This window comes from Pyxicephalus adspersus, chromosome 5 (genome assembly GCF_032062135.1).
Source record: "Pyxicephalus adspersus chromosome 5, UCB_Pads_2.0, whole genome shotgun sequence".
NCBI classification, from domain to species: Eukaryota; Metazoa; Chordata; class Amphibia; order Anura; family Pyxicephalidae; genus Pyxicephalus; species Pyxicephalus adspersus.
The window spans coordinates 93045747-93062759 of record NC_092862.1 but is presented as its reverse complement, the minus strand read 5'-3'; the positions used below and the strand labels follow the sequence as shown (position 1 = coordinate 93062759).

Sequence of the window (17013 nt, the reverse complement as noted above, 5' to 3'; positions counted from 1 at the left end):
TAAAACTTTAAAACAGAAAAGATTCTACTGGAAGGATGCTAATTTGTCTTACTGCTACACCCAAAGTGCTGTGAACTACAAAAAAAGGCCCAATATAACATTAGATTTATTTATCGGATTATTAACCCTAAAATTCTGTGCAACGTGCAGTCTGTTTGGTATATGTCAGTGTAGCAGATGGTCCCTATGAAATTCCCTTGTAGGAGTTTTCCAGGTCCATGTGTTTCAATGGCAGTAATTGATTCCTGCCAGAAAATGTTTGAGGGAATGTCAGATTCCCTGTTTTATAAATAGAGCCAAGTAAGGCTATGTTCAACCTGGTGTTGAGCTGCAATTTCTGAAGTGTGAAAGTGGACATACAAATTCTGCTACATTGCAGAAACCAGCACTCTGTACATTCGTTTGTTTTCACTATATTTAAATGTGTATTTGGTATTGCATTTAATGTATCATGCTTTTCCCTCACAACATAAAATAAGGAAAGTTTAATGCAAATAAGGGACTGTTGTATATACTTTGTATGAATATCTAGCAAGGCCTGTATGTATACAAAGAAAAGGTTAGGAGGGTAAAATGACTACACATGATCTTTGAGTGAGGTCATACTTATTCCAGAAAATCAACGTGATTTAATGAGAAAAGAAATTAATCAATATATGGATCAATTCCATCACTCCTATGAGAGCAGTTCAAAAAAGACAGGAAGTCTCTGTCTTGACATGCACTTTCTGTTTCTCTAGAGGTGCTTAAATTATTGTAGCTGGTTAATATAGCAAAGCTAGGTTGCAAGTAATCAACATAGCTAACACATAAAGTCATATGCAAACACCTAATGAATATAAGTCAATTTTCATATAGACATATCTTAGGACTGTAAATAGTTTTTTTAATGTATTGTCTTCATCATCTCATTGGCCTTCCAGTAAATGTTCAGTGTTTATTTTACTTATGTATTTTTCATTTTTTATCACTGTTTAACTGTGTTTGATTTAACGGGCAGTAACCGTCTATTCCGCTACAACCATGCAAAATAATGTATTATTTTGTAATGTGTTCCTCTTTGTCATATGAGATAAATATCCTTGTCTAACTTGACCAGGTTAAAAATAGATATATAGCATGTAATAGTATATATTAGCATAAAAAATAAAGAAAAGAAGATATAATAAATATTACACATAGCATGAGTATAAATCAGTGGTCACCATCCTTTTCGGTCCCACGGACCACTAAAATTACCAGCTCTGGGCCACGCATGCACGGGGAGCCGGATGTCACTCAAAGGGGGAGAAACCTTCCCCATATGACGTCATGATGCCATAACCCTGCCCGCCTTCCCATCGCATTTCTGAACCTGCGATGGGAGAGGTGGCGGGTTGTTTCCAGACACAACCCGCCCACTTCCCTGAGCCTGGGTTTTGTATGGGGGACGCGATCCGCAGGTTTGGCCAGTGCGCCTGCCAGCAAGGTCCTTCTCCTGACCCTGCTCTGGGGGCACCGGCCAGAGCCACGGTCCACCAAAATTTTCTTGCAGACCACCAGTGGTCCCTGGACCACCTGTTGGCAACCTCTGGTATAAATAGTTTATTACTATGAGACCTGCATGACAATAAATATGGACTGAGACATGACTAGGGTAGCACGTACCTTGCCTTTCCTTTTCCCCCTTACCATACTTACCACATTTAACCCTTTACCTTGTCAACCCCCATCCCCCACCAAAACCTCCATACTTCAAATAAAAACTCCACACCTGAATGCATTTTAAAATGGCTGCTAAGCAGCCGTTTATTTAAATTAACACAATTCCTAAAATATGAATAAATTAACATAAATAAACATCTAAACAAATTAACAAAATCCACAAACAAAATAAATAACCTTAAATAACATTTAAATGACATCATTAACATTAACCTTTTAACTAATCAACCTCTAACTCTCATTTAACCTTTCTTCCTCAAACCATTTTCACCCTACAACTCCTAGATTGCAGGTCCTGAGGGCAAAGTCCGCTACACCACCACATTTCCATGATCACCAAAACCCAAACCAATCCTGGCCCCCTAGCGGCACAACACCACTTCGGGAGCCTCCACTGTTCCACTTGAAATGGGGGGGGGGGGTTACGCCACCACCTTGGGTGCCCCCCCAACCGTACATAACCTAGAACTCCTACCTTCCACCAGACCTCAACTGCCAACTCGCACCTTCTAACAGGGCGGGTGGGTGGGAATTTCCTCTTCCCAAAAAACTGTGCTGTCCCTCTGTTACACTCCCTTTTATCTATTTCTCTCCACCCCTTAAACTTTTGACCTTACCCTCTCTCAATCCCCTTATCTATTTATTGTAATTTAATCCTAACCTCCCCCCCCCCCCTCATCCAGGCAGCACGTGCACCCTGTCATGTGCCCCTCCGCATATCCCTGCTCCAGGCCTCCTTTAAATTACTAGTGGTAATGGTAGTGTTAGTACTTACTACCATCCACTCTCCATGTCTTGGGAGGAAATAAAACATGCCCTGACCAAACATTGAGCAGTTTTTAACAATAAACAAACACGAGAAGGAGAATAGTTAAGACATATGCTCTGAAATAGGCTAAACATAGTTAAAGAATAGAATTTTAATATGGTTTTGGAATGCATGTCAACCAAGTTCACAACTGTATATGTTGTGTGGTATGGTATGTCCAAGCATAAACAAGAATGAACACCCTAAGCTGAGTGCTCTGGATTACCCACAGGCAAACATTGGCACATCTGTCTTTATCTTCTACGGAGGGCTAAAGTCAATTCAGTGTGCAGCTAGCTGAGGTGCCATTTTCTGCTGCCCCTAGTCAGGGACAGGGCTTGGAGATCAATAAATGACAGAAAGAGATCAAGAAGCTGGTAAGACGATATCAATCCTACACATGTCCTCACTGTCCAACAGTTGCCAAAAAACCTGCCTTTATCATGGACACCATCCCACTGATGAGTCCTTTTGCCAATATTCCATCATCAACTAGATCCCAACTGCCATAGCCCACAAGCGCTGACCCCCCACAAGCTCCTCCACACACGTACAGCCCTCTGGACTCCATTCTGCAGACCCAAAAACCACATCATTGCCTATGGCATTGGGGTGCACACCATCTTCCCTCAAATACTGCCAAGTATCCACCTCTAATTCTCTGTACCGCACCACCAACCCTCCATTCTTTGCAAAAAAACTACCCACCGATTTGATTACTTTGATACGGGCCTTGTTAACCTGCTCAATGGAACGTGCCATCCTCCAGTGTGTCCGTGCCACTATATCAGACCACACTACCACTAGCCCTGGAAAGCTCAACCGCAAGCGTAAAAAAGCTAACATGATATCCCGAAATATTTATCTCATTGGATGAAAATCCAAATCATTGCCCCCAGAATGTATCACCACAACATCCAGTGCCTGTCCCACCTAGCCAACCTTTTGATCTCTGGCACCCCCCTGATTCATAACATTCCCAGGATACAAATCTACCCGACCAGACCGATCTCCCTGTCCAGTCCCAGCTATCTACTGTTCGGCATCATGTCTGCTCTCCTAGCACCCCAAAAAACATGGGAATGCCTCACAAACCAAACGTAACATGGAGCTGATTCTGAAAAAAAAAACAGAGCAACATAAAAACTGCACAACAAACTAGCTAGCCAACTACCAATGCCCCCTTTGTGCTGCCCAGCCCTTTTAACTCCTCCAGACTTTTTTCCACCTCTAATAAACACCCCACCATAACCCACACCCTTCTCTTCCTGTCTTAACCCTTACATGACTGGTTCCCATTACCACCCAGGCATGAGGCCTCTGTGCCTATGCTGTTGTTTATTTCTTGTAGGCTCCAGGCCTGCCTTTTGTCTCAATGGGCCAGATTCATTAAATCTCTCAAAGGCTGGAGAGGATACACTTTCATCAATGAAGCTGGATGATACAGCAAACCTGGAATGAAAGGGGGGGCGGGACACTTTGAATTGTCTCTCCTTCCATCATCTACAGAGTATGTATATAAGGTTGATAAGGGATACTCTGAAAAAACAAATAAGGATGAAAGAAGCAGCCACATATTTTGTATAAGGAACTCATTGGTGTGGAGGCCTCTGGCATTATATATGGCTTACTAAAGGGTTAACTAATAATGTAGTTTTGTTAGAACTTTACCCCAGTTTAGTGGCAATTGACATCCTAGGATCCTACTCAAAACTGACAACCAGGGTGTATTATTTCCATTAACTTATTGGTATCTGGCCCTAAATTGTTTTCAACTTAACCTTTAGATTTTAACTTCTTATGTTCCGAAAGCTTTGTATGCTTTGTTACATTTTAAGCTTTGAAAGCTCGGAGATAAAGGCTGAGTTGGAATGCAATGCTGAGCTCACCTTTGGGATTTGGTCTGGATTACACTGTGAAATGTGTTGTTAATTCTTTGGCGCCATCTACATGGGCTAATTATTGCCATGGCATTCTTGGGGATTATTATACACGCACTGTGGTATATAAGTGCAACTCTGGTATCAGAACAACTAGTTATGACATTTATTAATTTTTATTTAAATGAATTTTCGAGCTACTCTTAGAATTTATAATTCTTTATAGATACAGAAGGTTTTTGTCTGGTGTTTCCTTTTACCTGCAGTTTCCCACAGCCCTTTATGCATAAGATTTTACTCCATGAGAAAACTTCTGAAGGGTTTAAAGAGGTATGATTTTGTTTCCTGACATTGGAGCCCCAATCACCCCATCTATGTTGCAGCAAATAGGTACATGTGACAATTTCGGGTGTTTCATCTTATAAAACCCTTTTATTTCAAGTAGCATTTTCATTGCTGGTTTGGTGTTTTGTGCATTTCAGAGCTCATTACCTCATAGTAAATTCAGCAAAGGTAGTCTAATGCTTACAGATATGTTTGTTAGCAATGGCTTGTTGAGCTTGGTCCATCCTTTTCAGTACTGTTGTCTCATTTAAAAGTAAATTATAATATATTATAGTATATGTAGTATAATAATACCAAAATATGTCAATGAAAGATTTTTAACTCTACCAGACATATACACTCCATATCGCTGACCTCTACAATCACTAAGATAGTCCTTGGTGACATAATATTATCATTTCTGCTATTTGTTCCCATCTTCTTATAGAAATTAAAAAAAGGAACTTTTTCCAATGCCCCAACTTTCTTTTAATGGTAAATGTATCTTATCACTAATAAATTCTGCTGTGTGGGAAATATCAGGTGAAGAATCACATATGATGGCAAAATATTTTTTTAGTGGCATCCAGAACTAGATTGCCACAGATATCAATAAATTAATTTTGAGGACCCCGTAATAGATAGTGGCCCTGATTCATCATTGAAATCCGCGATCGCGGGAAGCGCGATAATACGCGCGACCAGCGATCGCGGATTACCGCGGTCCGGGGCTCGAGTGCACGCGTACACTCGCGTCCTGAATCTGTCGGCCGGATTCCTGCCATGCGCAATTACAAGATCGCGAGTAAAAACCTGTCGGATAAGCGCGGCTTCGTGCGCGAGCTTTTTCGGTTGTTGAATAGCGCGATCGCGCACGATTCCGGATCGCTAATACGACTGCGCGATCGATAATACGATTTGGCTTGATGAATCAGGGCCATTGAGCTGCCAATTTTTTAATTTCTTTTAGCTGACATTTTCATATTTCCAAATCATTATAAAGCAATGTATCATGTCTAGATAGGATTCCAAGCGCTCCTAGAAAATTTTAATTTTTAACATCACCATTTCTTTGTATGTCTCCTCTGATAAGGAAAAACGAAACCTCTGTCCATGGTGAGAGAGGGTTTATTTATAATAAATGTTACAAAGAAAAAGATTTAGAGATAGACCAAAACAAAGAATACATGTGTGGAGACCCAATCAAAAGGTACTACTAGCTCTGAGTGAAGACAATTTAAGCCGAAATTCTGAACAGATGTGAGGTAAAAGGCAAAGTAACATACGGAAGCAACTTCTCAGCTTCACCTGTTGAAGTAATTTTCAGCATCAATACCTTGTCTACCAGCGAACTTCTGAATGGTTTTCAACTCTAGTTGTGTTTCTTGTGCTGAGCTGTTTGCTCAAGCCCCGAGTAATACCATGCATAGCTTTTTCCACTTGTTTTGTTAAAATCAAAGCCTTTTTGCTTCACAGAAAACATGCACCCTTTCTAAGGAAGTCAGTGGAAAATGACAAGCAAGTGTAGCACTAACTTCCAAAAGAGCTGCTGATTTTTTTGGGTTGTCTCTTTGTTACCTTACCAGGTGTGATCCATTCAAACACCTGGACCCAGTAACCTGGGTAGCTAAGTGAGGATAACAAAAAAACTTTTTTTGGAAAGCAAGAGGCCCTGAAAGATAAATGAGTAATATTAAGCGGAAATATTTAATATCATAAACACATAAATATAAATCAAGAGTGTTCAGGAATAGGAGAACAACTTAGCAAAATACTTTAAATAGCAATATGAACAGTCTGTAATAACAATAAAATACAATGAGTAATCCAAACCAGGCTAATAACAGCCACCAATAGCAAAATTGCAGCATATTTATTAAAACACACCAAGCTAATTGTGAAAGAAGTTTAGGAAATAACCTCCTTATTGAGATTAAAAAATTGAACCAACTTTACATAAACCAATATTCTATTTTAAAACATACTCCAACATTCTATTACCCATTAATAAACAAAATACACTTACTCATTAAGACTCAAGTTTAAACCATAGCCAACTAACAGTTTTTTTTTTAAAGAATACCAATATACTAGTCTTTCTACTAAGGAAATAAACTACAAAGAGGATTACTAAACTAATTATAAACATGATAACAGTTTTTTGCTGATTGAATTATAGTCCAAAAATGCTGCTGTCCTTGCCTACCCTTACCTGTTTTAGGTAGGGCTTTATGTGCCCACCTGAATCAGTATTTTCTGTCCTTCTTTTCCTGAAGAAGCGGAATTATCTGTGAAACGCGTCGAAAATCAGCAGGGTATGCCCCTAGGATTGGGTAACCCAGGCAGAAATATTTTGATCATGTTTATTGCACATTTTTAATACGTTTTAATGTAAATAAAGATATAGTTTTTGATATATTTTTATAATTGAGTTTTGTTGGCCTAAAAAGTCCTTTCTGCTGAGGTAATCCCTCAGATCTCCTCTGTATTTGCAAAATACTGTCTGCCCAGAAGTGGGCGACATTACCCCATAAAGGATGACCACAACAAGGGAAGGGAGGATGGGTCAGAGAAACTGGAACAGGTGATGTAGCTGACACTCCAACCAGATCTCAATGAAAGGATGAAGCAGCCATAAAAGAAGTTTGTGGACATGCAAAAGTTCCACATGCTGCCCAGAGCAAAATATGACTGCCTCTGTGCAACACTGACAACAGCTCCTCTCCTTACTGATTTCCCACCCACCATGTTACAGTTCCACTTTCAGTCCTATCATAGGCTTTAACCTGTAAATTCTTGCCAGTCATCTACTCTTTCATTGCAAAACACAAACCCCTATTACTGTGAGAGTGGCACGCTGTGGCACAGTGTCAGTGTGCATGCTCAGTTATTCAGAGTAGAGTGAGGAGGCATTCAAGAACAATACACAGACTTCATAGACAGCTGGCATTTCTGACTCTGCCCACACTTACCCAGCCTGTTTAATGATATTTCTCTGCTTTTTCCCCTGATAAAATTTTATCTGATCCTGGCTCTGCACATGTCCTGAAGGTGAAGACTGCTGGAGAATAGACTGAGCCAGCAGATCACCCGAATGAGCTCAGTTTGATCAGACCACTAATATTGTAAATCAAAGACCACTAAGTCACTTGCATTGAGAACCCTCTTTACAAAAAATGAAGACTGCCTGCCAGACCTCATCTACATCTGTTTAGATCCAGGCCTGGGACAGAAGTGTTTGTTGTCCCCCACTGATTACACTGGTCAACAAACATTTTCTTGCCAAATAGATTAAAGTAATTTTGGTTAGGTTTGATGCATAGATTCCAAATATGGTTTTGGTTTTGCTAGATTTGCCCTAGTTTTTGAAATAATGACCTTTAATAATAACCTTATAGAAAACTAATGAAACACGAAAATTAAGCAAAATTAAACTAGATATGCCTATGTATACAAAATTTAATTTTTGAAATACATACTTAATGTCAATATATTCTATATTTAGTACATTTACAGAACTAATCCCAAAGAAATCATTATATGATTTCCTTTTATGCTGATGATCAGGACAAATCACGTTGAAGGCTCCAGCAGTAGTCTGCCATCATGTGTCTATCGCATCTTCCCTGATACCTTTCTTCCATCACCTTTATATCTTGATGGAACCTCTCCCTTTGTTGCTCATTGAAATCGCCAAGGTTTGTTGGAAATTTTTGCAAATGGCTATGGAGATAGATATGTACCTTCTTATGCTCATAGTAGCACCAAAATTTTTAAAGTTTAAGAGCAAGTTTTGTACAAGTTCTTTATAAATTTGTGCTTTATGGTTACCCAAGAAATTCTTGACAACCATGACATAGCTGTGCTAGGCAGGAGCTTCAGTACCAGTCATGAAACTTGTGACATTTGAATAATTTATCAGTTTCCGAATTTGGGGTCCATCTAAAAGTTCAGATGCTTGTTTTGACAGACTTAAGTGATGTAATAATTCATTGAGCTATTCTTGGGAGAACTGCTGGTTTGATAAAACACTTCCTTCATATTCACTTCCACTGCTAAGTCCTGGATTACACTGCAAACCCTGTATATCCTCCATGTCGGATACAGGAATATCAGGGAGTGTACTGAACACTGGTATGGGAAAATCAGCACCATGCGGCACAGGTCATCTTGCTAATTCCAAATCAGGGTACTCCCACTTGTTCTTGTAACGATTGCCCTTTTGTCTCTGTACACTGCCTTTTTAAAATAAAAATGACCATTCACAGATCCTTCCTCCACTCTGCCATCTTCAAATGTGGCCACAGTAACATGTACCTAATGTGTTGCTCAGGGAAAGGGTACTATGTAAAAACTCTTACCTAAATGAAATAATCTATATATATACTTTCTTTTTTTGCCTGCCTAGGGCCTAAAGTCCTTCAACTTCTTTGTCAGTTACATGATAACGCCTGAACTTATGGGAAATGAGCTGGTAATCATTATATTAAAAAATAAAGGACATCTAGCAGCAGAGAACAAGTAGTGTGGTGAATAACAGGATCAAGGTAAGCATTGTTGCATTTTTTATTTACATTCTTCCTGATCTATTGCTTTTTCCTTAACATAGATTTTAGAAATTCTAGTCAGCACCTTAAAAATAACATCAAGCCTTTCTTCTTGTGTCCCTTTGTATGTTTTTATTATCTGGACTCTGTACTTTGAAATCCTCCTTTGTAGCCCCTAATGCTACAACAAGGGCTGCAAAAGATCTGTTCTCAGGAGCAAGCAGGACTAGTCCAAAGTCTTTTCCAGCTTCTTTGATCAGTAACCAGCAGAGGTATGTCAGTGCAATAAGGACAGGGTCAGATCTCTATATTGCTCTCACTGCTAACACTGCTTATCTCTACTGTCATACATAGATTTTATACTCTGCTGGGCTGCTGTACACTATGGTGTGCAGGCAACCCTTTATCTCTTCTGTTTAATTTAATTTTAATTTAAGTAAAAATACGAGGTTGTGCTGAGAAATTCCTTGCTTTGCCCCCTTCTAGATGAAATAGAAAAATTAGTGTGGGGCATATGACAGCCTAATATCTTATGTATGTATGTAACTATGCAAATATCAGGTCTTTGCGATTAAAATTGTTTTTCTTTTAGTGAGAAGCTGTGATGGCACAGGCACAAGCAAGTTTCATGTCGTTAGAGTTACGGGCCGTCATTAAGTTTTTGTTTCTACAGGGAAAGTCAGTAAAGGACATTCACACTGAGATGTCACAAACACTGGGGGAAAAGTGTCCTTCCTACAACACTGTCAAAACATGGATATCTCGTTTCAAGACTGGGCATTTCACAGTTGAAGATGAGCCCCGCAGTGGGCACCCCCAAACTGACCCGGCAACCTGCGATGCTGTCCATGAGCTGATTATTGAGGACAGGCGTATATCCGCAAAAAAGGTAGGTAGCTGCAGCTTTTAATTCTTGTGTGGAAGTAGCAGCATCAAGGGAAATGGGACCAACCCATTTCAGCACATGAAAGTACTATCTACAAATGTGAAAAAAGGGTAAGCCTGGAGTTCAGCTGACCAAATTCAGATGCTAAAATGATTTGCCTGATTGTAGTATCTACCTACAAACCAAATTAGAAGATGTTTTTTTTTACATTGGCTCAACCTGTGCCTTGTGTTTTCTACACATATGATACCTCCCCCTATTTGATTGTTGCCTCCATTATTGAATCTGATGTAATAAGGTTCCTAAAGACTGAAGAAGATAGACTAGACTATCATGCAGGAACCTTGAATGGGGTTGGTTCAGGACTGCAAACATTTGCCAACTAATACCAATGAGTTTTGATGAGATCCTTCCAGGTTTGCTGAAGTAACCTGTTTCCCCCTTGATAGTCTGTCCTCCGCAGTCTTGGAGAGCTTCAAAAAATCAGGCCTACTGTCTGATCCTTGACAAGTCTTCTCTCTTTTTATTATGCCTGTGGTTTCCCAAAAGTCGGCACTGGGTATTTCCAAGTTCCCTAACTCTCCTTGGCAGTTTCTTGTTTACCCCAACAGCTTATTGGTTAAAAAACACCTGATAATATTTTAATAGTTGTATTTTCAGTTTTAGTGTGATCCTGAAAATAACCTCCAAAGAGGAAGTACTGTACATTTTTGAGGTGTGTGTAACAAATAGTATTTGAATTAATTTAACTACATTAGCTGCTACATACACTTGAAAAAATAGAATTAAATAGAGCTTTCACACTATAATTAAGTAAATAATTTGTTTATTGCATTTTGTCTTCTTTATAGCAATCTATTATATTTTATCTTATTGGCAGTATTGTAGTCACCCATTTCTGTACAAGCTTATAAAATTGTGTTACCATTGTGTAATTAAATGACAACAGATACAGATATTTCTCGGTTTTTGTAATACAATTCTACTTTTATTATACTAGATATTTTAGTAAAACAACTGTATTAACCTTTCTGATCACATTTCTAAAAACATAAGTAATATTTTGAGATTGAGGACCACCTTTGCTCTAGCTTAGTAGGATTACTCCCTTCTGAATAAGTTAGCTTTGTACAGTGCAATATAAATTAATAAACATCTATGTAGTGGCAGTGCTGCAATGTTAGGAAACATATTGCAAGGTGACTGTGGTGCAAGTCTGAATTGTATCCAGTCAATACTACATAAGATCTATAAATATGTCCACTCTGTTCTATGTCATGAAGCAAGTAAACAGAAGGAGTGTGCTTTGTCAGTGCAATTTAGCCTACAAACAACTCTTTAGCCCACAAACAACTCTTTAGCCCAACCGAGAATTCACTTGAAAAAAAATAAATACATTCCATATGCATCAAAATGAAAGATGTACAAAGTAACAAAGCCTATTTTCTTTAGAAAACAGCCACAGCCCGGTGCTCTGTGTGTGGAAGCGGTCTCTCTTCAGAGGGTCAACATGCTCATGTTTCTTGCTGATTAGAGATCCCTAGTCCTTACACCACAAAGGGTGTAATGGACCTTTGCAGAGTCACCGCTGCTTCCACACAAAGGAAAGATCCATTCCCACAGCACGCTGGCAGGAGGTTATTGTGGACAAACCAGTACAAACAATATAGTTAATAGTTAAACATTATTCTGTATGTATGTCTATTATCAAAGTTACTATAGTAAAAACACACATCTGCAGCATAAATTGTCAAAATAATGTGCATAAACATATGTGGGTTACACACGTCTACACACTGTTGTCCAGCACGCCTTTAGTATTAGTGATTTACTAAATATCCAGATACAAAGTGGTCAAAATCATAAAAGTAAGGTAATAAACTAATAACATTCAATAGGTTGACACACATACATGTTGTTAAATGATCATTCCAGAAAAAAATGTAAAATGTATTCTTTCCCCCACCCCTCTTTAGGGCCCAAAACCATGATTGCGTGTATATCTTGTTAAAAATATATTAGGAATTTTTAAAATTGAAAGCCACACTAGACAGATTTTTTTTATTTTGATTTAAAAACATTGTAAAATTGTAGACAAAACATGACTGCATAAAACAATGACCCTCTACTTCTTTTTCAAACAACTCTCTGCCACTGCTCCCTCTCCTATAATAACCCATTACATTCCTACGTTTAGTGCTGCCTTGATAACATCATATGGAGAGAATGTAACTTTTAAGCCCTGTACAGACATTTAATGGATGTCAGATGATTGTAGCTGGAAACATCCTTATGTGATCGTTTCCAGTGACAGGTGAATAAACAAGAGCTGTACACATAGCTTTGTTATGTTCTATGGAGAGGGGAGGACAAATGTGCTCATCTCCATTGAAATGCACTTCAGAAGCTGGTAATAGAAAGTAGTAGAATAAGGGTCTTTGCTCAGCCTGGCCATTTTACATGTTTTCATTTCTTTTTGATCAGTTTTCCTATTAGGCAGGACTTCTCTTTTAAGAGATACATTGACATCCAAATAGGGCAGTAAAGTTAGGCAAGTGTGTACATAACCTGTTTTTTTTTTCTGGAGGGAGAAATATCACGCTCAGGCAAGTTTTTCTACACTGTTCTAGTACATTGTAAACCTTTATTCTAGACCAGCCATTCTCAACCAGGGTTCCTCAAGAGGTTGCTGGAGGGTTAAACTCTGGCTGATTAACCTTTCACTATTCAATGATGCCTGCAAAGTTCTGGGGCCAACACTACTTGGTAGCAACAACAGCATGACATAATTAAGTTTTTAGGTGTTTATATAGGTGTTATTCTACCCACTACAGTGGGGGAGCATTCTTCCTAAGACCCAAACCTTTTCAAATGTTCCTAAGAGATAAAAAGGTTGAGAAAGGCTGTTTTAGGCTAGCAAGGTATCATCCTAATGACGTTAAATTGTTGGGAATGTCACCAAAAATCTGTAGGTAATGCCTGTTTTCCCTGTTGACAAATTCATTTTTTTATATATCCTACCTAGTACTAGTTATAGAGTTTTAGTGTTTCTTTCTCTTGCTGTATATCAGTCTGCACAGACTTACTGCACAGTTGTATGTGTATTCTCAGCACTTAGATTGCCTGGTTGTTTTTTACACTGTCTGTTATTCCCAAACACATTTTTATAACATGTGCAGACAGTCTTCCCATGTAGATGTGCATAGATGTACATGTATGTGACATCCACAAAAAGGACGTATAATAAGTCACTTCATGGTTTAATTTTCTTCTTCGTTTTCAGTTGTTTAAGCTTCTGAAGGTTTTCTTGATCTACAAAGAAATACATGTTTATGTAAAATAATGTGTTGTTGCATGAACAAGATAGAAGCAATATATGTATACTGTACTTTACTCTTAAAGCTTGATCAATTTAACATTTTAGTTCAGTATAGTACAGTACAGTAAAGTACAGTATATAAAGTCAGTATATTCAGAAAATAGCCAGTCTTTACACATAATGTGAAAAATAGCTTAAGTGCTCCAAAAAGTGAAGTTTAAAGACAGGTAGAACGAACACCACTTGTCATAGTATTGCATGTTAGTAAGATTGTCTGACATTTAAGTGCAATCTACCTTTCCTAATAAATTGCCTTTCTAATTGCAATACTGGTGGAAGTCCTGGAAACACCTCCCACTTGATTATTTATAAAAAAAATATACAATTTTCACTGCTGGACCAAAAATCCTGAAACAGGGTGGATTCTGCATTCTTCCCAAGCAGATTATTAGACTACATAGCTTCTAGTTTTCATTAAATCACACCATTTATTAAAGCAGAACTAAACCCTGTGGCCCTTTGCACTCTCTCACTGGGTGCCTCCATCTTTTCTTCTTTTTTTGCCCAGCAATGATCTTTGTCCATTTTGATTGGCTGTGCTTGGGTGATGTAACTCCTGCGAAGGCGCACAATGGAGTTATTCTATTCCAGGCACACGCAAGGAAAGCCAGCAACCAAAGCTGATGCTTCACATGTGCAGCTCAACTTTCTTACATATTCCAGGCACTCTTTTTGTCTATACTTTATGTGGCTTGGTTCTCCAACTACCCCAGTGCAATTTTTACAAAATGAGGGTGCAGCAAATTACTCTCCGTTATAAATTAACACCTTAACACAGTTATTATTATTCACACAATATACAGTTATTTCCTAAGCTTTTCCACCAATCCCTTGCTGTTTGCCTAAATGTGTGCAGCAGCCTTTTTGGTTTTCCTGCTGGATATCATTTGCTACCCAGAAAAAAAAATCACTTTAGATTGTGGAGACTGAATATCAATACTGAACTTTTAATATGAAGCATACGGTCAAAAATGATCTTAACTATGTATTCTGCAACGTGTTATAATCATAATAACTTACATTCTGTAAAATAGTATTAAAGTCCATTTTCTGTGTGTGCATGCCTGCTTCCATTAAATTAGTCCTGACTTCAAGGCCTTCTTCAGGAACATTCAAAGATGACTTTGAAGGAACACTTTGGCTTTTGTTCAGAAGACTTCTCCCACGTCTATATACATTGCTTTCTGGTTCCAAGTCACAAAAATCAAGTTCAGAATAGAGCCTGGACTGTTCCTCCAAAACTTGTTCAAGTTGCTGTGTGTAGGAAAATTCACATAAAATGAGCCAATGTAAATATATAGTGTAAAAATTGCCTTCCACAAAAGTTGCACATTTTCTAATATCTCCCATTCCTAAATCAAATACACCAATAATATATAATGCAATCAGGTATATTGTTTGCAGATTAGAATAAAAAAAAATCACTTTTTTATCTATAAATCTACAATTTTTCCTCTATATTTACTAAGAAATTAAAAAAAATGTTATAACATATGTACTTTTACCTCCTAAATTTTCCTACTAGTCAATGAAGTGGCCACATTAAAATACAAATAAGTATAAAATGAGTGGACAACGCTTGAGTGGATGAGTGGATAGATACTGGAAAAGACAATACAATGTCTAAATAATTCATACAAGAAATCATGTGGGACAGTAGCTACACTTTTAGACAAAAAACAAAAAATTATTTTTAATATGCAATGCTTTATGACATTAATAGCAGACATACCACAGAAATTGCTTCTTTAACACTGCGTGCTCTTTCATCCAAGTTAAATTCTAATTCTGTTGCCTCTTTAAGAACATCTCGACGTAACAAATGCAGTCTTCTAATTTTCTCCCTAAAACCAAAACATGTAACATCAAGTCAAGCACTTGCCAGACTTAGTCTGAAAAATGTGAAATACTGTATACCAAATATACATAAATATAAACCAATCCGAATATAAATTAGGGTACCTAATCCTACATGGAAAAAAACAGGAAAACTACATTGACACAAGTGTAAAGCTAGGGTGCAAAATGTGCCTACCACCGCTCAATTTAGTCTTTTTTTGTGGGTTAAAATATTGTGTACTTAGTTACAATGGGTTACTTAAACAGTAGATGGCTCTGTGAGAAAGTCATGGCAGGGTGTTCAGAGCCTGAAAAAGTCTGAAAAAGACATATATCATAAGCAATGTGAGCACTAGGAACAGATATTTGAATAACTAATCTATGCCATTTCCTAAGATGGCAGGGCCTACCTTATTTTGGCCTTCAGAATGATAACTCTTTTTATTTTAAAGATCAGATTGTGGGAGTGACTAGGTAGTTTAGCAAAACTGATCTGGGAAAAACTCATAGTAAATGTTATGTGTTGCCAATCCACAATAGCAGCTAAGTGCATTTCTGGCTCGTCAATAGATATTTTTCTTGACTTGCACGTTAAATAGACAATACACAGGAAAATGTGCACATGGGTTTTATTTTTTTTTTCCTTTACATAACATTTAGCTGTGAGTTAAATTAGTTCAGTTTATGATGCAAATTATGAATTACCTAATTATTTAAAAAATACTTATATATCTAATATTATTTAGTTTTGTCATTATGGGCTAGAAGTTACACCACGAATTAAACAATTAGATGACATTACAGCTCAAATTAAGCTAACTACATTTGTTCTGAATCCATTTTGTATTATTATAAAATTATTTTTTATTTGAATTGTAATCGAATTGTTAAGTAAATATTTTAACTAGTAATGTTCTCTAAATACAGCATTGGTATTTCTTTCTTGTACAGTTACTGCAAACTTGCAAAATGTATAGTGCTTCAAACATTTTTTTTTCTTATTCCTTTTGGTGAATAAAACATTGGGTTGGTTACTAAAAAAGGGTAAAGGCTGATCAGTTAGCAATGAGAATTATCAATGTGGTAGAAGAATACGTGATTTTTTCTTGAACATGATTGGATGGCAAATGTAACAGAGCCTTACCTCAATCACTAAGCTAAGTGAATTATCTTTTGCAGCGTGAGAAGTCAAAATAGTGGTTTATAGTATTTGTTGCTTAACTACGTTTTTTTTTGTATTACGAGTATAATGCATACAGATTTAAAGCTTTCTTCATTTAAAACATGTTATAGATGGTAAGGACTTGACAGGACTGAACTGTATACAAGGTCATAATGCATGATAAGCTAATTATTAGAGTTTAGGAATCACATAACTAAAAATTCAAACTCTACAAATGAGTAGATGGGAAATATCAAGTTAAATCCTGGTGTATAAGAGATTTCCAAAGTGCTTCAAAATCTAGGCAGTATGAATTTGACTTACCTTTCTTCGCTTGTAAGGATATTAAAACAGCCAGCTTGTTGCTCTATCAAACGTTGCTCAATTTCTAAAAGCTTCTCTCGATACGTCTGACATGCTTTTTTCATGTTCTCCATGTCACCATCTCTAGTCTAATAAAGTAAGTACAGATAAATAGGACACA

The 17013-nt window shown here is 37.6% G+C and overlaps 1 protein-coding gene across 2 annotated transcripts in view; it reads right to left on the bottom strand.

The window, feature by feature from the left end:
• Nucleotides 1–10958: 10958 nt before the first annotated feature.
• The window catches only part of ITPRID1 (ITPR interacting domain containing 1), a 75347-nt gene continuing 69292 nt past the window's right edge, over nucleotides 10959–17013 (bottom strand). For both annotated transcript variants that reach the window (XM_072412137.1, XM_072412138.1), the window contains 4 exons: nucleotides 16854–16981; nucleotides 15261–15372; nucleotides 14549–14782; nucleotides 10959–13461 (listed from right to left, as the gene is read on the bottom strand). In XM_072412137.1, the coding sequence (XP_072268238.1) occupies nucleotides 13429–13461; nucleotides 14549–14782; nucleotides 15261–15372; nucleotides 16854–16981 (507 nt within the window). In that variant the 3' untranslated portion in view covers nucleotides 10959–13428. The remainder of the gene's footprint in view (nucleotides 13462–14548; nucleotides 14783–15260; nucleotides 15373–16853; nucleotides 16982–17013) is intronic.